At 36.5% G+C, this 26,695-nt stretch overlaps 1 protein-coding gene across 11 annotated transcripts in view; it reads right to left on the bottom strand.

The window, feature by feature from the left end:
- The window catches only part of MYO9A (myosin IXA), a 238,126-nt gene that overhangs the window by 111,977 nt on the left and 99,454 nt on the right, over window positions 1-26,695 (bottom strand). For all 11 annotated transcript variants that reach the window (XM_043919707.1, XM_043919713.1, XM_043919708.1 and 8 more), the window contains 3 exons: window positions 21,236-21,357; window positions 14,762-14,903; window positions 5,844-6,039 (listed from right to left, as the gene is read on the bottom strand). In XM_043919707.1, the coding sequence (XP_043775642.1) occupies window positions 5,844-6,039; window positions 14,762-14,903; window positions 21,236-21,357 (460 nt within the window). The remainder of the gene's footprint in view (window positions 1-5,843; window positions 6,040-14,761; window positions 14,904-21,235; window positions 21,358-26,695) is intronic.

Genomic DNA, 26,695 nt, shown 5'->3' with positions numbered 1-26,695 from the left:
GGTGAATACAGAATTCTTGATTGACAGACTTCTTTTCTTCCAGCACTCTGGATATGTCATGCCATTGTTCTCTAGCCTCGATGGTTTCTAATGATGAATCAACTGTCAATCATACTGAGGATACTTTGTGCATGCGTGCATGCTATGTTGCTTCAATCCTGTCCGACTCTTTGAGACTCTATGGACCACAGTCCGCCAGGCTCCTCTGTCCATGGAATTCTCCAGACAAGAACACTGGAGTGGGTGTGGGGACCTTCCTGACCCAGGGATCAAGCCCACATTTCGTGTCTCCTGCACTGGCACGCCAGTTCTTTACCACTAGCACCACCTGGAAAGCCCACTTTGTGCACGATGTGCTGCTTTCAACAGTCTCTCTTTACCTCTAGATAGTTTAATTATTATACATCTAAGTTTGAATCTCTGAATTCACCCATCTTGTAATCTGTTGAGCTTCTGAAATGTATAGATTAATTTTCTCATCAAATGTGAGGAGACTGGGGCCATTATTTCTTGAAATATTCTTTCTGTCCCTTTCCCTCCTCTTTCCTTCTGGACTCTCAAAAGTTTATATGCCTCATGGTGTCCCATAGGTCTAGAAGCTCTGCTTATTTTCTTCATTCTTTATTCTTCCTGTTCTTCAACTCAACTGACCTGTCTTCATGTTTACTGATTCTGGCTTCTGCTTAGTCAAATCTGTTATTGAACCCTTCTTCTGAATTTCTCATTTCAGTTATTGTCCACTTTTTCCCACTTCAAAACTGATGTGTGTGTCTAAAATTTGATATTCTCCATCTAGTGGGACATTGTTCTCATACTCTTCTTTTGTTCTTCAGATATGCTTGCCTTTATGTCTTTAAACATATTTAAAACAGTTTAAAAATTCTGTCTAGCAATATCAATGCCTGGATTTTTTCAGAGATAGGTTTCTACAGATTCCTTCTTTCCCCATGTATGGGTCATATCTTCGTATTTCTTTGCATGTCTCAAAATCTCATATAGAACACCGGACATTTTAAATAACATAACATGGCAACTCTGAAAATCAGATTTTCTCTCTCTCCCCAGGATTTACTGTTGCTGCTGATTCTTATAGTTGCTATTTGTTTAGGACATTACTGAATTACTTCTGAAAGTTTGTATTCTTTGTCACAGGTGACCATGGAAACCTCTGCTCACTTAGCTCAATAAATGCCTGAAACCAGTAATTCTCCCAGTGTTTGTCAAGGGTCATTGAGTGCTTACATTGAAGCATACCTACAACATTCAGCTAGGCAGTTTAGAACTCTGCCTTACCCTGCTCACACAAAACCTGAATGTTATCCTGAGATAAGCAATCGGGATCTCTTCAGGTCTTTACTGAGCATAGCCCTAGGCACGTACACAGTCCTATGCATGTGCTTAGCCCCCTAAATTCCCATGAAACTTTTCATAGGCATTATGGAAACCTCATTCCCCAGGTGTTCCTTTTAAATGTTTTGGTTAGTTTTTGCACCAACTGTTATCTATTGCATCAGAGAGTTGCAATGTTCAACAACTGCTTCTGACTGTTTTGGACAAAACCCCTAGATCAAAGGTTATTCACACTGGGAAAGCTCCAAGTCAGGTTAAAAGGTAGCCTTGTAAGTGGGGTCCTCCATGAAGCTACCAAATAGGTTAAATAATGAAAACTCTCTGGGAATGGAGCTCTGAAGGAGTGCCAACCCCCTTCTACTCCCTCCAGTGGTTGTCCCACTTCTGATTTTCATTGCACATCTAGGCTATAGGTTTTCAAGGCTACTGTAAAGCTCAAGAGGGAGGGTGGTGAGTAGTGCAAGCTTAAACACTATTAAATGCACTGACATTAATAATATTCAGTCTTTTTTCTTGTATGTACACTTTCCAAATTACTGCAGGCCTTTGATGAATTTCTTGAGCTCCAACAAAGTTATTCTGACAATTTTTGCAAGTGTTCCTGTTGCTTTTATGGAAGAGACACATTTTCAGAAGTCCTGTCTCCACTGTTAGAATTGACATTCAATCTAAAACCCTTAGTCTTAATCACCACACCATAGAGCCTAACACAGAATTAATTTATTAGTAATGGTCAGAGTTTTGTTGTTAAGAAAAATGCATTTAATTGTCTTAAGTACTGGGTAGAATTGCAGATAGACTACTGCATAGAAATCCTAGACCCAGGGCTTACCAGGTGGCACTAGTGGTAAAGAACCCAGCTGCCAATGCAGGAGAAATCCTAGATCCTGTTTTTTGTTGTTGTTTAGTTGCCACGTCATGTCCAACCCTATTTAGGTGATATCTAAATGAGTTTTAGTACTTGGTTATTTCTGGAAAGGGGATCGTCACAAGAATCCTTCTCCCACTTGCAAAAACAAATGGGAGTACATTAGAGTCATGCAGTCCACTGTGTGGGATGCTGAACAGGTTATTAATGCTCTCTACCTACAGACACTATATGAATGGCTTCAGATTTTCTCCCTGTAGATGAAGACATTGAATGACACTTTAAATTCTCATTCTTGCCTCTTACGCCAATGCCACAGCTGAATTTCCTGTCTCTCCCTAGTCTTTTTAGATGGATTAAAATTCTCTTTGGCTATATTTTTATGTAACTCCAAAAGAAACAAATAAGCATCACTGCACTCCTAGCAACATACTGTATAACTCATGGTCAAGTTATGATCTCCCCTGTACTCTCTAGTCCAGGCTCTTTATTCAGAAGGAGTAAATCAGAGAGGCAAGATAGATGACACCACTGGAATAGCTGTTCTTCCATACCTCACGGTTGACCAGAAAAATCATTACCATTTCTAATTTTACCTCCTAGCAGGGCCAACATGAAACCTCATTCAAATTGCCTGTTTACATGACTCTACTAAGAATATTTTATGGCTTCCTAATAAACTGCCATAGCTATTAACACACAACTATAACAAATTTATTCTTCAAACAATTAATTAATTTTTATTTAAAGGTCTTAAAATGGCATTGTGTTCTCTAACATGGAAGTCTATAAAAAAGAAAAAATAACAGTCAAAAGAAAATTTAAATTTGATATTCTCATTTGTGCTCAGCTGGCTTGATGATGAAGAATGATGTTAGAGAATCCCTTAAGAAAATCAAGGATTTTTTGGGGGGAAGGTTCAGCAACAAGGTATTTCTTGACAATTAGCTAAGAGTCCACTGATATTTCCTTTAAAAGATACTCTCAAAGGAAGTGAAAATACATTGCACTCTGTATTCTACATTTCCTTTCTCCATTAGAAATAATATTTTTGACAGCTTACTCTAACTGAAAATCTGAACTTGGTTACCTTCTGCCTTTCACATGTTCTGCTACTGCTGCTAAGTCACGTCAGTCGTGTCCGACTCTGTGCGCCCCCATAGATGGCAGCCCACCAGGCCCCCCGTCCCTGGGATTCTCCAGACAAGAACACTGGAGTGGGTTGCCAGTTCCTTCTCCAATGCATGAAAGTGAAAAGTGAAGGTGAAGTCGCTCAGTCATGTCTGACTCTTAGCGACCCCAGGGACTGCAGCCTACCAGGCTCCTCCGTCCATGGGATTTCCCAGGCAAGAGTACTGGAGTGGGGTGTCACATGTTCTACTTCTGTTTAAATAATCTCTAATTCCTGTTTCACTTTGATATATCTGCATACTACTTATGGTGATTATAAAAGTTCTGAATCTACTACTTAGTCCATTTTCAGTTATTCTGTTAGTTTCTATTCTGCAATACTACAATGTTCTAATTTTTATAATATCCTTTTATCCTAAAGTCACCAGAAAAGAGCAGGAGGTAAATGGTACAGAGGGAGGAAAAATGCTAAATTTTGGCACTGACACTAATATACTGTAATACAATTATTCTCTGTAACAAACCTGCTTGCTCAGTGATTGTCTCAAAATGCAAATGAACTTTTTTTTCTTTCTTGATAAAAAGGGAAATTTTTAAAGTTTATGCAAGGGGGACTTTCTAGCATGTTGGTCATACTCTCTTTCTTAACCTAGAAGATAGTTTCACAAGTGTTTTCACTTTGTGATAATTCACTGAACTGTGTTTTTGTTCTGTGCACTTTTATGCATATATGTCATATCCCAGTATAAAAGAGTTTATTACACGGAAACACTATGCTGGCCAGAAAGAGAAATTAGATTAGAAAATAAGAAGAATCTAGAAATTATCAAAGTAGAGATACTACAGGCTCAGTTGATTGATCACTAGTAGCATTAGTAACATTGCATATCTTTGTACTAATACTAATATACACAGAACCAGCTTTCATAAATAATAAATACCAAAAGAACATACAATGTAACTTTTACAGAAAGCAAAGTATTTAATAGTAAATATAAGAAAGGTTTGTCTTAGTTAAATCTTAGTAGAGTGTGTATCAATTTCCAGAATTGACACATTTTTCAATATTGATAAACTGATGTCCACTATAATAAATAAGAATGCATCTTTAAAAAAAAACTTTTCCTGTTAATTTTCTGCTGGTTACTGTAGTCAATAATGCCGTATATATTTGAAAGTGGCCAAGAGATTAACTTGTGAAAGTTCTCATCACATACAAAAAACATTTTGTAACTCTGTATAGTGATGGATGGAATAATTTCACAGTATATATAAATACTGAATCATTATGTTATATACCTGAAACTAATATAATGTCATATGTCCATTATACCTCAATTTAAGTTTGTTTCAAGTTTTTTGCAGAGATAGCCTCTTAGAAATAATTTTGGCAAAGGCAAAGCAGTTTTAAGATTTTCCTTCTATTTTCAAGAAATATATATAGTTCTGTTCACAAAAGCCAGTTCACACACATTATAATCTGAAGTACAGAAATGAAATTCAATTACTTTTGCCTCTCATTTTAGAAATACAATCTTTCTAATATTTTATTCATTTAAAAAATATAATAGCTGAATTTAAATTTTCACTGCTAATGCACATGCCAAAAAGCCACATAAGGAAGCCTGCTGCTGCTGCTAAGTTGCTTCAGTCGTGTCTGACTCTGTGCGACTCCACAGACGGCAGCCCACCAGGCTCCTCTGTCCATGGGATTCTCCAGGCAAGAATACTGGAGTGGGTTAGGAGCCCTGAAAGCACAAAGTGTATCCTCCCGCACTTCTGCTGAGGCTTCTTGGCAGAAAAATATTATTTTAAATGATTACATATGTATTAGAAAATCCTCACTATGCAGCAATGGTCTATCTAAGGTTAGAGCTACAGCAGGGGAGGCACACAAAAAAGTATCCAGCTTTATCCATTTCTAACTTTTAAAGTAAAATTCGGCTAACTAAATTAAGCATAAGCAAACAAAAATTACAATTCATAAGCAGACACTTTACATGTATTATCTAATTTTACCCTCATAATATTGAAGGTACTATTAACACTCCAAGTAAAACAGCTAACAGTCACAAAATCAGTCAAGAGAAGAGATGACAACTGATTCAACTGATGACAAAAGAGATGACAAGTGAAGCTGGGTTATCCACCATACTATACTACCTCTATCCTAATTTTTCTGTCTCCTGATTTATGCTTCAACATTATGTTTCATTTGTAGTAAAAACTATGACATTAGAAGAAAACAGAGAACGGTATCAATATTAAGTTCTATACAATTAAATAATAATTTCACTTTTTGCTTAAAAATCTTACCAATGTCAGTATGCCTAAGAAATACCAGGTGCTTTACACTCATTATTCCTATCAATATTTATTAATAATATATATACACACACATACATAAAGTTCACCAGCACTCAGATCTGAAACACGATGTTAGGGCATGGTTTAAAAAAAGAAGCATGGCAGAACACTGATGTCTATTGCTTACCAGTTTTTCTCTGAATGTGTCTTTTCCCAGCTTCCCTGAAAGCAACCATGGCTCTAAAAAAAGCTCGGAGAACTGACCATCGGAAAACAGCTACGGGATCAATTCCAATCATCCCAGAGATAAATGCATTCTTGCTACTTCTCAGAAGAGCTACAATGTCAGGGCGCATATGATCTGTATTTTTTTCCCGGAAATCCTACATGAAAAAAATACCAGTGTTATTTTTGGAAAAAATGTATTAAGCCAAGAAAAAAATGGGTGACATATTTGAACAGTGGCTGAATAAGGGTATAGAAGTGATTTCTGCGTTAGCCACCTAGATGGACCAGATAGACATCCTCTATAAAGTCCCATCCAAGCCTAAAACTATTTAATTCTATAATTCATTTAAATTAGAATGAACATTCCACCAACACATTGCAGCTTGTTAAACACTGGTCTGGGAGATACTCTCTAAGGGACAATCACATAAAACGAACAAGAGAGTTGAGTAATAAAACGAAGCCAGAAATGAGAAGACCAGGAACAACATTTCACTCAAAGGGAACACCTATTACCTATAGGTGGTGCTAAGTTGCAGAAGTTAGGAGAAAGTTAGTAAGACTAAGGCTTAGCGCATTCTCGGCAAGGGTGACAGAGGTACAAGAAAAGGGATATAAATAGGCTATGTAAGCTATATAAGACTGAGTTAGGAGTTTGGACTTTATTCAAGTGTCAAGGAAAGCCACTGGAAGGATAATGATATGAACTAACTGATGTTTTTGAACTGAACTGAACTGATGTTTTATAAACATCACTGATTGCTACTGAGGGAATTAATTGTACAAAGAATGGAGAAAGGAGACCAGCTACTGCAGTATTCCAAATAAGAGCTGACAGTGACTTGGACTATGAGGATGGTACTACAGGAGAAGGAAAATGGTTACATATTTGGGACATTTTTTAGAGGTAAGGGCAAAGGACTTGCTGGTGGATTAGAGCATTGTGAGTGAATGAGAGAATTAGGTTAACACCTGTATTTTTGGTTTGAGCAACGAGGTAGGTGGAGGTACTATGTATACTAATATGGAGAAGATTTGAGAAAAGAGAAGATATGAGGATAGAAAATGATGATCAGGAGACAAGTTTTGTCCAAGTGAAGTTTGAGATGCTGAAAATAATGACAACAGCAAGCAACATTTATTGAGAAGTTACTAAGTAAATGGCACACTTCTAAGTATTTTACATATGTTGTCTCATTGAACCTCATTTCATCACCTTAACAAGTCCTTGAGATAGATATCCCTTAACAAGTCCTTGAGATGGATGATATTATTATTATTGCTTTATAGATGAGGAAACTGAGTCACAGAAAAGTTAACTATGTTGGCCCCTATCACACATTAATGAGAAGAACAGAGGTTCAAACATAGCCACTCCTAACCACTATACTATGTCTGCATACAGACATCAAGTAGGCAGATGGATATATGTGCCTAGAGTCTAACAAATTTCAGAAAACACATTTGGATATCATCAGCATATACATTTTTAAAGTTGGATAAGATTACCAAAGGAATGTAAATAGCCAGTTAAAACCTCTTGCCAATGGAGGTGAGAGATGATAGAACAGAAGAAAATGAGTTTAAATACCCCAAAATAAGATAAGGAGAGCAAGAAACTTACACTCCTGGAAGAAGGTCCCAGACGGATACATAGATTCTAGGCATTTGACTATAGCCACACACAGATGGAAGGACTGGTGAGTAAATCACTTCATGTCAGTGCAGCTTCACAGAATAGCCCTAACTCAGAATTCGCTGAGGGTCATGCCTAGTTTGATGTCATCAACGCTCATGTCCACAAGGCAGCCTGGACTCATCCTGCTACCTTTGGGACTTTCCTTTCCCACTAATTCCTGGTTCTCCCGAAAACAGGGGGAAGTGGGAAACAAGTCAGGAGTCTTGGTGCTTAGTTTGTCCCTAAGTACCCTTTGAGCAAAAGTATATATTATAAAAGTTAGTAAAACTGAGGAAGAATTTTCAAATCAAAAGGCCAGCAGCAGCAAAGACTGAGGGCAGACACACACCAGGCTCTAAGTTAAGCACGACACATAGCTAATTTAACTCTCAATTACTCAGTAAAGCAGATGCAAATATAAACCAAACTTCCCTGCCAAGTAATCAGAGGGAGAAAGAAGTTCGTCAGAAGTCAAACACAATAAGCACTGCTACAGGAACTAAAACATCAGTCTGCCCTATTCCAAAGATCATTCTGTCCTTCCTACTAACAACTACACTTCTTATAAAACCTAAAATTCTATGTTTCTTTTCCATGTTAATAGTCATCAACATTTCCCAATGTAATGGTCCTGGCTCTCTGTCTTCATATCTCTACATTCCTAAGTACATTTCATAAACTAATCCCATCACCGTTGAAACTGTCTTCTGTTGCTTTCTATAACAATGCAGCTTGTGACTTACTACTTACATCTTGTGCTATCCCTTCTCAGTCCCCACTGTTGGTTCTGTATTGAAAATTCTTAGAGTTTCATCTTGTGTACTCATATTTTCTGATCATCTTACATCAGTTTATCTCAACCATAACTGTGGTTTAAACTCTAAAATGATGAAACCCAAATCTGTATTTCCAGCTCAGATATTTCTTGTTATGTCTGAAGATGCATTTATACATTTTAAAGATATCTCAAACTTGAAAGAAAAATGTGTAACACTAGTATTGCTTATATGCTTTAAAGCAGTCACCAGTGAAACCATGTGGACCTGGAATTCCCTTTGTAGAAACTTTTAAATTACTGATTCAAATTACTTAATAAACAGGATTTTTAAGTTTTCTTATATTTTCTGGTGTCAGTTTTGGTGATATTTTTTCATGGAATTTTCAATTTTATACTGACAATTTATCGGCAAAACATGTTCATATCTTATAAATATCTAGAGAGTGTGTAGTTAAATGCCCTTTTTTGTTTCTGCTACCAGCTATCTGTGACTCTTTCTCCTTTCATTAGTTATTTTCTGTTATCTTTTACTTATACAGTTTACCCTTGAACAACATTGGGGTTAGGAATGCTGACCAAAACCACAGCTGAAAATCCCCATATAACTTTACAGTCAGATCTTCAGAGCATCTACAGTGCTGCATTCGTGGATTTAGTCAATCATGGCTCACACAGTACTGCAGCATCTATTTAGTGAAAGATGTCTGTGCATAAGGTGTTATTCAGTCATTCAATAGTTTCCGACTCTTTGCATCCCATGGACTGCAGCACTCCAGGCTTCCCTGTCCCTCACTATCTCCTGGAGTTTGCTCAAATTCATGTCCCTTGAGTTGATGATGCCATACAACTATCTCATCCTCTGTCACCCTCTTCTCCCCCTGCCCTCAGTCTTTCCCAGTGTCAGGGTCTTTTCCAATGAGTTGGCTCTTTGTGTCAGGTGGTCAAAGTATTGGAGCTTCAATTCAGCATCAGTCCTTGTAATGAATATTCAGGGTTAACTTCCTTTGGGATTGACTGGTTTGATATCCTTGCTGTCCGAGGGACTCTCAAGAGTATTTTCCAGGACCACAGTTCAAAAGCATCAATTCTTCAGTCCTCAGCTTTCCTTATGGTCCAAATCTCACATCCATACGAAACTACTGGAAAAACCATAGCTTGATTAGACGAGCCTTTGCTATGCTAAGTGACCGTCTAGGTTTGTCATAGTTTTTGTTCCAAGGAACAAGAGTTTTTTAATTTCATGGCTGCAGTCACTATCTGCGGTGATTTTGGAGTCCAAGGATATAGTCTGTCACTGTTTCCATTTTTTCCCCAGGTATTTGCCATGAAGTGATGGGACCAGAAGCCATGTCTGTAGTTTTTTGAATGTTTAGTTTTAAGCCCGCTTTTTCACTCTCCTTTTTCACCTTCATCAAGAGGCTCCTAAGTTCCTCTTCGCTTCAGGCCATTAGCGTGGTATCATCCGCATATGCGAAGTTGTTGATATTTCTCCCAGCAGTCTTGATTTCAGCTTATGATTCATCCAGCCCAGCATGTCCCATAATGTACTCTGCATAGAAGTTAAATAAGCAGGATGACAATATACAGCCTCGATGTACAAATTTTCCAGTTTGTTGTGATCCACATAGTCAAAGGCTTTAGTGTAGTCAATGAAGCAGATGTTTTTCTGGAATTCTCTTGCTTTTTATATGATCCAACAGATGTTAGCAATTTGATCTCTGGTTCCTCTGCCTTTTCTAAATCCAGCTTGTACATCTGGAAGTTCTCAATTGAAGTACTACTGATTTAAGTACTATCTTGACTGAAGTACTAGCTTGAAGGATTTTGAGCATTACCTTGCTAGCATGTGACATGAGTACAACTGTGTGGTAGTTTGAGCATACCCTGGCATTGCCCTTCTTTGGGACTGGAATGAAAACTGACCTTTTCCAGTTCTGTGGCCACTGCAGAGTATTCCAAATTTGCTGGCATTTTAAGTGCAGCACTTCAACAGCATCATCTTTTAGGATTTGAAAACGCTCAGCTGGAATTCCCTCACCTCCGCTAGCTTTGTTCGTAGTGATGCTTTTTAAGGCCCGCTTGACTTCACACTCCAGGATGTCTGGCTGTAGGTGAGCGACCACACCATTGTAGTTGTCCGGGTCATTAAGACCTTTCCTGTACAGTTCTTCTGTGTATTCTTGCCACCTCTTCTTAATATCTTCTGCTTCTGGTAGGTTCATACCTTTTCTGTCCTTTATTGTGCCCATCTTTGCATGAAATGTTCCCTTGGTATCTAATTTTCTTGAAGAGATCTCTAGTCTTTCCCATTCTGTTGTTTTCCTCTATTTCTTTGCATTGTTCACTTAAGGCTTTTTTAAATATCTCCTTCCTATTCTTTGGAACTCTGCATTGAGATGGATAGATCTTTCCCTTTCTCATTTGCTTTTTGCTTCTCTTCTCTTCTCAGCTATTTGTAAGGCATCCTCAACCATTTGCCTTTTACATTTTTTCTCCTTGGGGATGGTGGTCTTGATAACGGCCTCCTGTACCATGTCACGAATCCCTGTCCATAGTTCTTCAGGCACTCTATCATATCTAATCCCTTGAATCTATTTGTCACTTCCACTGTAGAATCGTAAGGGATTTGATTTAGGTCATACATGAATGATTTAGTGGTTTTCCCTACTTTCTTCAATTTAAAGTCTGAATTTTGCAATCAGGAGTTCATGATCTGAGCCACAGTCATCTTCTGGTCTTTTTTTTTTTGCTGATCGTATGGAGCTTCTCCATCTTTGGCTGCAAAGAATATAACCAATCTCATTTTGGTGCTGACCATCTGGTGATGTCCAAGTGTAGAGCTGTCTCTTGTGCTGTTGGAAGAGAGTGTTTGCTGTGACCGGTACTTTCTCTTGGCAAAACTGTGAGTTTTGCCCTGCTTCATTTTGTACTCCAAAGTCAAACTTGCCTGTTACTCCAGGTATCTCTTGACTTCCTATTTTTGCATTCCAGTCCCCTATGATGAAAAGAACATCTTTTTTTTGGTGTTCATTCTATCAGGTCTTATAGGTCTTCATCAAACCATTCAACTTCAACATTTTTGGCATTAGTGGTTGGGACACAGACTTGTATTACTGTGATGCTGAATGGTTTGCCTTAGAAATGAACAGAGATCATTCTGTCGTTTATGAGATTGCATCCAAGTACTGCATTTTGGACTCTTCTGTTGACTATGAGGATTACTCCATTTCTTGTACGGGTTATAGGTTTCTTGCCCATATAAGCAGATATAATGGTCATCTGAATTAAATTCACCCATTCAAGTCCATTTTAGTTCACTGATTCCTAAAACATGGATGTTCACTCTTGCCATCTCCTGCTTGACCACATCCAACTTACCTTGATTCATCGACCTAACATTCCAGTATATGCACTATTGTTCTTTATAGCATCACACTTTACTTTCACCACCGGACACATCTCCAACTGTGTACAAGTGGACCCCGCAACTGAAAACTATGCTGTTCAAGGATCATCTGTATTATTTTCAGTTATTTTTTTAAAGGAACTAACTTTTAGCTTTGCTCATTTCTTTGACTAAATGTCTGCTTTTTATTGCATTGATTTCTAGTCTTTGCTTTATTATTTCCTTCTTCTAGTTTAATTTGCTGATTTTCCCTAGTGTTCTGCCAACCAGTCTTCCTTTCTAACATACACTTTTAAAGGTATAAATCACTGCTTTAAATGCATCCTACAAATTTTGATGCACTATATCTTCATTAATGTTCAGTTTAAAATATTATCACTTGTGATTCCTTTTCTAACTCAGGGATTACACAGAAGAAGTTCACTTAATTTCTAAACACCATAGGGTATCTAGTTATCTTTATGATGTGCCAATTAGGTCAGTTATTTAGCAGTACTGTTCAATTTTTCTGTTTTTATTGATTTCATGTCTGCATATTTTATTGTTACTGAAAGATATGTATGAAAATCTACAACTTTAATGACAAATTTGTCTAGCTACCCTTTTAGCCTGAAGTGAAGTCACTAGGTACATATAACTTTTGATTATGTCTTCTTGAAACAAGCCCCTTTTATTGTTATGAAGTGTGCTTCTTTGTCTCTAATAATGATTCTTGTCTTAAAGCCTCCTTGGTCCAATAACAATGTAATTACAAAAGCTTTCTTCTTGTTAGGGTCTGCCTAGTGTGTCTTTTTCCCATCCTTTTACTTTCAACCTATCTGATAATAAGAATGAATGAATCACAGACATAAATGCATATATTGTATGATTCTATTTATCTGAAATTTAGTAAGTTAAAAAAAAAAAAACTAAGGGTAAAAAATTACAGTCATGTTTACCTCTGGGTGAGGGAGAATGAACCTGGAAGGGGCATGAGAGAAATCTGGACACTTGAGATTTCTGCATTTTACGTACCTTGCTATATGATTTTATAGGTCAAGATTTTTTTGTTTTAGACTTTATTTTTATATATTTAGATGTAACTGACACACAACATTGCTTAAGGTGTATAAAATATTAATACTGAGTTGATACATTTATAAACTGTAATATGATTACCATTTTAAAGTTAACAAACACCTCCATTATGTCATACAATCATCATTTTTTTGTGGTAAGAACATTTAAGGTCTGGTCTATCTTAGAAACTTTGAAGACAGTGGTATAATCACAATGCTAACTATAAACACAATGTTTACTATAATTATAATGCTGTACATCAGAACTCCAGAAATTAACTGCAGGTTTTTATCCTTAGGCAGCCTCTCAACTCCCCCACCAACTAATAACCACCATTCTACTCTGTTATTCTAAATGTGTGTTCTAAAATCTGTTCTTTCTTGTCTTTTCCAACTCAGAAAATAGCACCTCAAATTCACCCATCAGCTATAGCCAGAAGTCAATTAACTATAATCCATCAACAAGGTTTACTCATTGCATCTCCAAAACTATCTCATAATCATCTAGATCTCCTCCATCTCTACTGCCACCTCAGGGGTCCAGTTTACCTTAATGTTTCATTGACCTCCCAGCTCCCAATCTCTCTCTCTCTGCTATTCTTTCTCCTCTGAGAAATCAATTTTTAAAAACACATAACATATCCTCTGCTTAAAATTTTTTCATGGCTCCTCATCAGAATGTCAACAAAAACCAAACTCCTTTAACTTGATCAAGAAGCCCCGAAGAACTAAGTTACTGTCCATTCTCTAAACTGATTTCATGCCACTATCTTCCTTGATCACTATAATCTAGTAATGCTGACCTGTTTTCAATTATTTTAGCATATTAAATTCTGTCCTATCATCATCTCTTCTGTCCTATTCATCATCCCAACCCCTCACCAAGGTAACATTTACTTCTGATAATCTCTCAAAATTTGAGTTTTGAAGGAGGTGTTCATTACCTACAAATTAAAAATCGACTATTTCATTACTTTCTCTCATAGAACCTGTACATTTATTTATACACCAAGATCATATGAGCTAATTAATCACTAGATCATTCTAAACACAAATGTCAGACTCTGTGCTTTGTGTTTAGAATGATCTAGTAATAAATTAGCAGCAGAGAGTCTGACATGTGCTTCATGTTTTAATAACTACTTCTTGAATAAATGAATCAGTGATGAGTGAATGAGTGGCCTTAATTCTGACTCTCACCTCAAGATCCAGGAAAAACATATTGCTCCACAATATTCCACAGCATCACTACCTCACCTAGAAATTGCCTTCAGTGTCAGACTTAAACATCAAGTGGTTGAAGGGTAATGGGTTCCTCAATGACAAACAAGGGATGGGCAAAATTATGAAGATTCCTTTCTGCAGGAGTTAAGTCTCAACATATTCATTAGGAGCTCAAGCTCAGAAATATCCAAAGGTACATGAGGACATGAGGCCTCACGGATGTAGAGAAGAGAAAAATTCAGCCAACCATACACAGATGAACTAGTGGGTTTAAAACCTACCAATGGCATCTATTCTTGAAGACCTAAGAAGGCTGTTACACTTCTGTACTGACCAGTCTGAGGGAGGAGTCTGAGACAGAATGGATATATGTGTATGCAGAGTTGAGCTGCCGCAGGCCTGCTGCACACCTGGAACTAACACAGCATTACAAAGCAACTAAACCCAACAGAAAATAAAAGCCAAATTTAAAGAAACAGAAATAAACAAGATAAAAAGGCTATCACATTTAGAATGGATTGACATCAATTTTAGCTGCAGGAAAAAACCAATAAAACCATCAGCTAATGACAGCAGAATACTGCAAAGAACAGTACGAATTTTGGTAGTATCCTTATAAAACTTCTCCCACTGCTATTGAGCAACTACAAAGAAAACAGTATAACAGGGATGGTGATAACAGTTAAGAACACTCCTCTGTCCTAAAGGCTTATTCAATGAGAAATTTACTGACCTTTACCCCATATTTTACTTTCCCGGCATAATGCTTTATGATGAAAGCAGGCTCCATCACAGCTGGAAATTCAATGTAAGAATTCTCTTCATGTTGGTGCTTAAACTTGTCCAGCAGTGTTTGATTTGTAGCCTGTGGAAAGCTAAATTAAAAATAAAAACAAAAACACTAAAGAAAGATGCAGCAGTTAATAAAGTATTTTTAAAATAACTATAATTTCATCTAACAAATTTAGCAAATTACAGAGAGTTTTCACTTAAATAAATTCTCGTAACAAGCTGAGAAGAGCCGGACATCAAGTTGCCAACATTTGCTGGATCACAGAAAGAGCAAGGGAATTCCAGAAAAATACCAACTTCTGCTTCATTGACTACACTAAAGCCTTTGACTATGTGGATCACAACAAACTGTGGAAAACTCTTAAAGAGATGGGAATACCAGACCATCTTACCTGTCTCTTGAGAGAAACAAAAGAGTTTCTTGTCTGCGAGGCAAGAACCAACAATTAGAACCGGACATGGAACAAAGGACTGGTTCAAAATTGGGAAAGGAGTACAACAAGGCTGTATATTGTCACCCTGTTTATTTAACTTCTATGCACGGCACATCATGGGAAATGCCAGGCTAGATGAATCACAAGGTGGAATCAAGACTGCTGGCAGAAACCTCAAATATAAAGATGACACCATCCTAATGGCAGAAAGCGAAGAAGAACTAAAGAGCCTCTTGATGAAAGTGAAAGAGGAGAGTGAAAAAGCCCCTCTTAAAACTCAATATTAAAAAAACTAAGATCAGGGCATCCAGTCCCATCACTTTATGGCAAACAGAAGGCGAAAAAGTGGAAACAGTGACAGATTTTCTCTTCTTGGGCTCAAAAATCACTGCAGATGGTGGCTGCAGCCATGAAATTAGAAGATGCTTGCTTCTTGGAAGAAAACCTATGACAAGCCTAGACAGTGGATTAAAAAGCAGAGCTATTACTTTGCTGACAAAGGTTCATCTAGTCAAAGAGATCATTTTTCCAGTAGTATGCATAGATGTGAAAGCTGGACCATAAAGAAGGCTGAGCACCGAAGAACTGACGCTTTTGAACTGTGGTGCTGTGTCCCTTGGACAGCAAGGAGATCAAACCAATCAATCCTAGAGGAAATCAACCCTGAATACTCATTGGAAGGACTGATGCTAAAGCTCTAATACTTCGGCCATCTGATGCGAAGAGTTGACTCATTAGAAAAGACCCTGGGAAAGACTGAGGGCAGGAGGAGAAGGGGGTGAAGAGGATGAGATGGCTGGATGGCATCACTGATTGAATGAATATGAACTTGGGCAAACTCCAGGAGATAGTGAGGGACAGGGAGGCCTGGTGTGCTACCTTCCATGGGGTTGCAAAGAGTCAGACATGACTTAGTGATTGAACAACAACAAAACAATCTGAAAGATGAGTAAAAAAAGATTTAGTATTCCTATTTTGTAGATGAGATCTCAAAAGTTGTGATCTGCCTAACACATACTATGCAAGTATCAGAAGTAAGACAGTTACTCGGGTCTTTAGATGTTTATCTTGGGCCACAGTGTGCTGCACCATAAGACTCAAAGGATAATAAAAACCAAATCATATGCTGCTTGGGTTCAAGAACTTGCAAAAAGGGAATGATCTCTCAGGTTGGACAGGTCCTTTAAATCAAAAGTCATTTTTTTGTTGTTGTTACAAAATAAGTAGTAATTTTCTTATCTACATCAGTTGCTGAATGTTTTTATATTATGTCTATTATTCTTTCAAATACACATCAATGGATTTACATTCACTGACAAACATTTCATATCTGGGAATCATTCAAATAATATTTATTAAGAAGCAACTTCATAATAGTAGTACTTATTTAGTGGATAAGTTGTATCCAACTCTTTGCGACCCCATGGACTAGAGCCAACCAGGTTCCTTTGCCATGGGATTTCCCAGACAAGTATACTGGAGTGGGTTGCCATTTCCTTCTCCAGAGGATCTCTCTGACCCAATGATCAAACCAGCATATCCTGCACTGTCAGGCAGATTCTTTACCACTGAGCCACCAGGGAATATAGTATAATACTAGCAATAATAGTAGTACAGACATATAAAACTTTAGAACAGAAAAAAAAAATCACTAGTGGTTGGGAATAATGGAAAGATTCAGAGGATACAGGAGGCAATTACAAGCTATATTTTAAAAGTCTGGTAGGAGTTTCAAACAGAGGAAATAATCACTGACAAAAAAAGTAGAGGACAAGTATCTTTCAAAGAATGGTTTCATTTAATAGTAGTTGAAATAATGAAAAATAATGTGATGTGAGATATAAAGATGCTGAATACAGTATCTAATGCATTACAATGATTCCAAAACTACAAGAAAAATGGTTAATTACATAGTACATATTGGAACCAGGAAGGAGAATGGTCTTTGATGTCAGATAGTCATTGCCTACACTACTAATTCTATCTGTGACCTTGGGCAAGCTAGGTACAACCTTCTTCAGGAACTGATCTGTTAATCCATAAATGAGTAAAATGAATGATAGTGCTGGAAGAACTAAATAACACTAGTAAAAATACCTAACATTAGTTGACATCCTATAGGGATGATAAAAATGTAACCTACTTTTTTATGTTAGCAACACTGCCAGTGTCCTAGTCAACTGAGGCCTGCTTTTGCATCAAACACTGTCCCTTCCTCTAGGCTTTCCTCTCCTCCCCAGAACTCCAAAGCCATTCCAGAACAGGTTACAACTCGTGAGCAGTTTCAGAGAGCACAGCAACAACCTGTATAGCAACCTCAGTGATTCTAATTTTACCATGCTTCTTGTCACCAGACAGAACTACCAAAATAAATTTTCCTACAATGTGCTTTTAATGGTGTACCTCCCCTACTTCAGATAATTGAAATACAAGCTTCTGAGCCCAGACCAATCCAACTTCTGCAAACACACCTCTCACTACTCCACAGCAGCATGCTTCTTTTCAGGAAGGATGTTCATCTCATTGTTTCTGGGTAAAGGTCTATTTTTCTTCTAATCCTTTGGGTCATTAAAAAGCTTGTGATTTGTTTCTTTTTTTTTTTTTTGGATAAACAATGGAAACAAATGTTTCCATTTAAATTTCCTTTATTAAAACCAATGCTAATTTTCACATTTATGGAACACTTATATTGTTTATTTACATCTTTTGCCCATTTTTATTAATACATTACTTCTTTTTTTTTTATTGGAAGATAATTAATGAGAACAAATATAAGGGCAGTTTCTATTGCAAACAAGGAAAGATGGGAAAAAAAGCTTTCCACCAGTCCTGCATTCAATAAACAATTGTGGATACCTACTACATAATCAAGCAAAAGAGCCTGGAACAGAGGCCAGGCAGACATTATTGTGAATTTCAAAACTCTTCATCAATGTTCCCCAAAGACTACCTGCAAGGGTAGCCTTAGATTATTGTTTCTTTGCACTAATCTAAGGCTACCCTAAGGAGTTTTCAAAAATACCAATGCCTGGACCCCATCTCCTGTGATTCTACTGAACTGATGCTAGGCCAGTGACAAAGTACTATTTATAAGTTCCCCAGGTAATTCTTACGACCAAGCAAGATTGATAAAATGTTGGCCTAAATGAATGCTCTGATTTTAACTTCAGTTTTTAAATAAAACGCAGAGTCTGACTCAAGAAGTCTGGGATGGAAGTATGAGACTGTACTTGTAACAACCTTTAAGATGCTGCCAGTGCTGCTGTCAGCAGATCACATTGACTACTATGGAAAAGACTAGAACAGTCTTCACTTTGCTTACAACATTCCTCCTTTCTAAACTCCACACTGCATCCTTTAGAATCTAATTTATAAAATTTGAACAGCCAGCAGACAACAAAGACAAGATTAAACAAGAATTCTAACTTCCAACATGTGCTCCTAAAGCACTACAAACACACTGAATGAAGCAGGAATACCAGTAATGATATTTCATGTAATATATCCTCTACAGAACAAAATATTTTTAGAGGAAAAATACTCAAAAGTGATTTCAAAAACAGCTCTTTCCAAATGATACTAATTTATTGTCAAGTCCTCTTTACTGGTACCTGAAAGAGGGAAAATATTTCATGTCTTTGCATCTTCTGGGACGTTAAAACAGAGAGACAAACCTGGTCCATTTATAAGGAAAGATAACAGGATTAACTTAAAGCAAGAGAAATAATACTATGGTTTATTAAAAATTTTACGGAGAGTTGATATAGAAGCACAATTGAAGTGGCAATTAAGAGGTTATTCAGTCCAATCTCCTACCTGCAAAAGTACCTTGATAGATGATGCAAAATAATTACTATAATGGAAAATTCTACTACTTTATGAAGCAGCTGCTAATCAGTTCTAATGAATAAAAAGCTCTTTCTTATACTGAGCCAAAGTCTGTCTTCCTGTAATTTCTCGACCTGTGGCTTAACCCCACAAGCTTTTGGGTAACAGCAAAGAGGTGATATTCTCTTCACTGGGCAATATTTACATTTCTGTGAGGTAGCAACTGACCAGGTAAAGATGGTCTTTGTATAACATAATAAGATGTGCACTCAATGAAACTTTGCTTAAAGAATAACAGACAAGACCCCCTTGCTCTATTCATGTTTTAATTATATATCCATAGCTTATTTCCTGCTCACAACCACTGTAAGATAGACAGTAGACAGCATTGTAATTTATCATCATTATTTCCTTTTTGCATGCAGGAAAACTGAGGACTAAGGATATTAAGAAATTTGCTGAGGGTAGTTAATAGAGCTAGAAGACAACCCTGAACTTCTGACATCACAGTCTAAGCATTATGGTGAAGCAAATAAGGACAATACTTCAAAGCACGAGCTCATTATTCTGCTCTCGGTAGCTCATGTGTGTTTTTGTTTGGTTTACTCTTGTATTTTGATTTTGCTTGTATACTAGTTTTTTATACAACAGAGAAGATGGGGCAGGGGGAAGGTGAAATTGGAAAAAGGGATCAACTGTATGGTGACAGATAAAAAATAAACTTTTGGTAGTGACCACATACTGTAGGGCATACAGAAGTAGAAATATAATGTACACGTGAATCTTATATAATGTTATAAACCAATGTTACCGCAATAAAAAAGGAAAACAAAACTTCAAGTAAAAGACAAAAATAAAGCTTCTTATTCAGAAATACCTGGAGGGTTTGAATCTCAAGTCCATCATTTACTATACATATGATCTTTTTCTCAAACTGCTTAAATTTTCTTGTTCATAAGATAGCTCAAACAAAATAACTGCTTATCATCTCAGTATCTACCACAATGGTTCTCCATACTAAATATCAAAATCACCTACGACACTTTCTAAAATAAAATACATCAGAAGTAAGGCATGTAAGCAGAGTTAAGAACCACTAACCTCACAATTTTATAAGAGATAATGTATGTTTTGGGAAATATAGAGCAATACAAGAAAGGTTTACAACTTTGCACATAAAATTAAAATGCTTTTTGCTGAATTTTAATTCATTTAGATTAATGAAAATAGACTAATGATGGGAAGGCAGATATAATTGTTGGCAATCTCCAATATATTTTGCAGCTCTGCCATATTACTTTATAATTCTATGCAGCAATTCTGTGAATTTATGGTATATTAATATGGCAACAACATATAACTTACCATACCTATCAGGATATTCTTAGAGTAAAAATAGTTGCCTTTAATAACTAAAATAAATAATAGGTATAAACTTTAAATTGTCCTACACAAATCTGGTATACAGTCATCCTACGTATGAAAGTTACTATTTAATATTTTATATCTGAGTTTAATGGGTATAGTATTAAACGAAGAATCAAGTGACCTAATTCAATCCCTAAATATTTTACTAAAGAGTCACAGAAAACCAACACACTCTCCACCACTTTGGTTTCTCCAATTCTAGATTTGCCATCTCTTAGGATAATTAAACTATAATAATACTTTCTAGAGCACTGAGAACATAGTGGAGGATGCTCCATGAAGCATTATTTCTGCAGCATATATATTTAAGTTTGGTATACTGAACAGTGCTACCAAGGGATGGCAAATATCTAACATATGTGTCACTAAAAACTTGCACAGCCATGGCAGATATCACAAATCTATTATTATATTTTTCACCACTAAACAAGAAAACTGCAAACACACCTCATATTTAAAACTTAATTCAATAAGAGAGAAACACAAAGCAAAAAAAATATATACCAACAATTGAACATCAAAGTGACTTCGCAGAAGAAATTTGGATAAAGTCAAGGAAAAAACGAGTTCAATAGCCAAGTCCATCCAATTTTCTTAGAAACACACAAAAAAATGCATACCAGGGAAACTTTAGCTCTTAATAACATTAAGAAGAAAGTTTAGGGCTTAAGAAGACATGAAAAACTCAAATGGGCAGTAACAAAACTGAAAAGAATCATACTTACTTGCTTTCTTCATCCAAAAGATGGAGCAGGCCTGTTGGTTTCTTGCTAATAAGATTTATGCAACAGGTATTATCAATATAGTCTATATTGTGCCAGCTGATACCTTCAGTTCTATATTCCTCCTAGGAAATAACAAATTAACAATTTATTCATCTTGCAGAAAATAAAAGGTATGTGAGAATAAGAATTAATAAGTTTTTAACAGGATTAAAAGAATAGACTAAACATTTAAAAATCATTAATCTACACAATGAAAGAAATGTATACTTCAGTTGCATAAAATCGTGATACAGCATATGGCTATTTTCTTTTAATGGTACATGCAACCAAATTTTCTGACTAGAATCCTATTTGTGATTCCACTCAGATGGAAAATTTAAGTTTGATTTGTTTTAGCTACACTATCTGATGACTACACTAAGGAAATATATAAAAAGAAAAGACTAATTTCTCTCACACAACTCAAAGCCATCAAAAAGAACTACTGAATCATCAACAGTGAATTTAATGAAACAATGTCTGAGAAAACTGGAAAACTACCACTTCCAGTGATCGCTGATAAAAATCATATAGAATTCATACATACTGAACTTTGGCAAAAAAAAACAGAGTAACTTTCAAAAGGTGGGGGCAGAGTAGTTTCCCCAATTCCAAGACTAAATAACTCAGTTCACACACTGAGTAACCATTCAAAACTCCCTTATGAAGCCCCCACTGTTCCTTCCTCAGCCTCTACAATGGGAAATAAATACTTTTATTCATCTCTGTGATGCTTTTACTTTTACTTTTTAAACTGGCAGAAAGATGATTCTGAAAATAAAGAAGGTTCTACACTGCAATAATATTTAGGCACCAAATTAATATCCTGTTCATCTGATGGTTTTAGTATTCACTGATTATACTTGCATACCTCTCAGCAAATACAGTGGTTTCGTGCAACAGTGATTTTAATAACTTAATCACTCTTTCTGCATTATCATTATCCTGTAAAGGAAAAGTGGGCCCTAGTATAAACTAGTTACTCTAATTGTAAAAAGTAAATGCTAACTTAATTCTTCCCCCTCAATAGTTTCACAAGCAAGTAATGCTATATAAAGGTCACCCCCAAGCAACGGTAAAGGTTTTTCCCTATTCCTTTTCACAGCATGGATAAAAAGCATACTAGATAGTGTAAGCATATGGATTTTTATATTCTTGACTAGTATTTCAAAATCCCTTCTCATTCCATTTTCCCAATGGTGATTCAGAGCCTCCTGCTCAAAGTTAACTATTATCCTATGTATATAGAATCATGCAATACATATTCTTTCATCTGGCTTTTCTTCTGTTACTCAACATTATGTTTCAGAGAAACATCTATGTTGTCAAATGCATCTAAAGTACATGCATTTTAATTGCTATAAGACACAGGTTATGGAGTACTACATTTACTCATTTATGCATTGTCTAGGCTGCTTTCTCAAAGTAATTGCACAGCTGAGACCACACGGCCTCCAAAACCCAGAAGACTGATTTACTTACACTTTTTTATAGAAAAGGCATGCCAAAATCTGCTATGGAGTGTTAACTCTCAAACTTTAAAATACAAGAGAATCACATGAAGGTTTGTTAAAAAAAAGAAGCCACAAACTCAGAATTTGTGAATAAGCAAGTTTGGGGTACTGCATCTTGGAAGGGGTGCCTAGGTGATACTGATTGTACCAGTTGGGGTAGGAGACGAATAACTAACTCTTCAAGAACCAGTGATATATTTATATACAATACATTCATCTACTGGACTATTGATGGACGTTACACTCATTTCCAACTTTGACTATTAAAAATAATGGCATCATGCACATTTCTGTACAACTTTTTGTAAGCATTTATACAGATTTGGAGAGTGAAACCACAGGCTTATAAACTACAAACATATAAACTCAGAAGATACTGCCAAACAACTTTCTAAAGTGGCTGTACCAATCTATGCACCCACCACCAGTGTATGAGACTTCCCAGTGCACAGTATTTCTCTAATATCTGTATTATCAGTTTTTTCATTTTAGTCATTCTGGTGAGTGCCTAGAAATATTTAAGTATGGGTTTATTTTCCCTAAAGACTAATAAATGAAATATCTTTTCCTATGTTTACTTTCCATTTGGATGTCCTCATATGCCTACATTCATGATAAAAAATTCTTAGAAAACATCCTTGCCTTGTTCTCAATCTTAGGGGGAAATCATTTAGTCTGTTTCCATTAAGTACGATATTAACTGTTGGTTTTTTATAAATGGCCTTTATCAGGAAGTTCCTTTCTATACCTAGTTTGCTAAAGGTTTTGTTTTGAACAAGACTGAGTATGTAATTTTATCAAATGCATTTTATATTTTTATTGAGAACACCATGAATTTTTTTCTTCTTCTGTCTTGTTAACAGATGAATTAAACTAATTGGTGGTCAGATATAATACACACCAAAAAAACTCCACTTGGTTCTGATATATTATCCTTTTGTATATCTTGCTGGATTTAATTTGCTAATTAAATATTTAAACAAATATTAGCAAACTGAAAACTTCTACTACTAATGTTCTTCACAGATTTAGGTTATCTTGGCTCCCCAAAATATATTCAGAATTGTCCCCTTTTATGTATTCCACATAAAAATTTATGTCAAACTGAAAATACTTCTCTCACCATTGGCAGAATTCATCAATGATGCCATTTTGGCTTACATGTCCTTTACGGAAAGAATTTTAATTACATATTCAATTTCTTTAATAGCTACGTAATTTTGTTTTTGGTTGCGCTGGGTCTTCATTGCTGCACACAGGCCTTCTCTAGTTGCAGCAAGCAGGGGCTACTCTCTAGGAGCTGTGTGTAGGCTTCTCACTGGGGTGGCTTCTCTCACTGCAGAGCATGGGCTCCAAGTGCCCAGGCTCACTAGTTGTGGCACACAGGCTTAGGTGCTCCACGACATGTAGGATCTTCCTGGACCAGGGATGGAAACTATGTCCCCTGCATTGGCAGGCGGCTTCTCAACCAAAGGATGGCAAGGGAAGTCCCAACAGTTAAGACTTGAACTTTGTTTTATCTGTGTCAACACAGTTTTGAAAAGTTTTTTCTCAGATTATTTGATAAGTCTACTTATGGATATAAAGTTGTTTAGTGTATTCTGTAACTTTTTAATATGTATAGAATATACAATGATGTAGTCTTTATCATTGGAATTCTGGCTATTTATATCCCTCTCTGTCTCTATGTGTCTCCGTCTCTTTCCCACGCATTTCTTGAGACTTTTATAAATGTTATTGGTCAAAGTATTACTTACGTTTCAAAGTTTATGATTTTTGTCGATCCCTTCCCATAATATATTTGTTTTCATTTTTATTTTTTCTTTTATTATTTCCTTTTGTTTAGGTTTCTGATCATTTTCAAATGTGTTAACTCATTGATCTTCAATCCTAAAATATTCTGACAGCTATAAAATTTTCCTCTAATTATATCATTAGTCAAATTTCTTCAGTGACTAAAGTACACCTTTAGACACAAGTTTGTTTTTTTTTTTCCCTTTATTTTTATTAGTTGGAGGCTAATTACTTTACAATATTGTAGTGGTTTTTGCCATACATTGACATGAATCAGCCATGGATTTACATGTATTCCCCATCCCGATCCCCCCTCCTGCCTCCCTCTCCATCCCATCCCTCTGGGTCTTCCCAGTGCACCAGCCCTAGACACAAGTTTTAATATTTAACATATTAGGTTCAATATGTGCTCTAATTTTGTCAATTTCTAAGCTGGTTAGAAATTCATTTCTTAACTTTTAATCATAAAGTATTTTCTAGTTATCTTTTTGTTGATGGTTTCTGATAAAACTTCAGTATGGTTTTGAGATCTGTGTGATTTCAATACTGTGAAATTTCCAAGGGACTTTCAGGAGTCTTCTCTATCATCATAGTTCAAAGGCATAAATTCTTTGGTGTTTTGCCTTCTTTACGGTCCAGCTCTCACAACCGTACATGACCACTGGGAAGACCACAGTGTTGACTATACAGACCTTTGTCAGCAGAGTAATGTCTCTGCTTTTCAACACGCTGTCTAAGTTTGCCATCACTTTCCTGCCAGGAAGCAACCATCTTCTGATTTCATGGCTGCAGTCACCATCCACAGTGATTTTAGGGCCCAAGAAGAGGAAATCTGTCACTACTCCCACCTTTTCCCTTCCTATCTGGCACACAGTAATGGGGCTGGACGCCATGATTTTAGTTTTTATTAATATTCACTCGTAAGCTGGCTCTTTCACTCTCCTCCTTCACCCTCATCAACAGGCTCTTTGGCTCCTCTTCACTGTCTGCCACTAGAGCGATATCATCTGTGTATCTGAGGTCGTTGATGTTTCTCCTGACTGGCTTGATTTCAGCTTGTAACTCATCCAACATTTGCATTCTTAGGGCTTCTCAAATGTGCGTATGTTGGATTTTTTTGTTTTTTGTTTTAATTTTGGAAAGTTATCAGCCATTGTTTCTTCAAATATAGCTTCAATCCTATTCTCTCACTTTTACATGTTTTTCCAGAATTCCTGTAACACATATGTTAGATCTTTTCACTATGTCCCATATGTCTCTTACAATATTTGTATCTTCTGCCTTTATTCATCAAGCTGGTATTTCTTCTATCTTCCAAATCACTAATTTTCTCTTAAGTTATATCTAACTGTGAAAATTAATATTATGTTCTTAATTTCACCTACTTTTTAGTCCTAGATTTTCCTAAACTTAAGATTTTTTTAAAGTTTGCTGTTCTTTAATAAAATTATCACTTTAAAAAATTTCTTGAAACCACTGTTAAAGTTCATGTTTGATAAGATCATTATCTGAATCCCCTATGGTAGTCTACTGTCTCACTTCTCTTGGTTTTTTCTCATGTTGGTTTCCTTCCTTGTATGTCTTAAACAAACATCTCAGTTAAAAATCTGAATGCTCACACGTGGAAAAGTGCAGAGATAACTTTAGTAATGAGATGATCTCTTTCTCCATCAGAGACTGGATTTACTCTTAGCAGGTGGCTAAGAACACTAGAAATTCTAAGTTGTTTTAACCCAATCAGGAACTGAAATTATTTTAAACTGAGCTTTAGCCCCTATGATGACTGCCTGCTCTACTTCTGCTTTGGTAGTTGGCTTAGTCACTGAGTCATGTCTGACTCTTGCAATCCCACAAACTGTAGCCTGACAGGTTCCTCTGTCCATGGGATTTCCCAGGCAAGAATACTGGAGTGGGCTGCCATTTCCTTCTCCAGGGGATCTTCCTGACCCAGGGATTGAGCCTGGGTCTCCTGCATTACAGGCAGTCTCCTGTACGGCAGGCGGATTCTTTACTGACTGAGCCACTGGGAAAGCCCCATTTCTGCTTTACCTTTACTATAAGATATAACCCTTTGAGGTCTTCAAGCCTCTGGGAGTTGCCAGGGAGCTCCTCT

Source organism: Cervus elaphus, chromosome 12, assembly GCF_910594005.1.
Source record: "Cervus elaphus chromosome 12, mCerEla1.1, whole genome shotgun sequence".
Lineage (NCBI taxonomy): Eukaryota > Metazoa > Chordata > Mammalia > Artiodactyla > Cervidae > Cervus > Cervus elaphus.
This window is presented reverse-complemented; position numbering and strand designations above follow the sequence as displayed.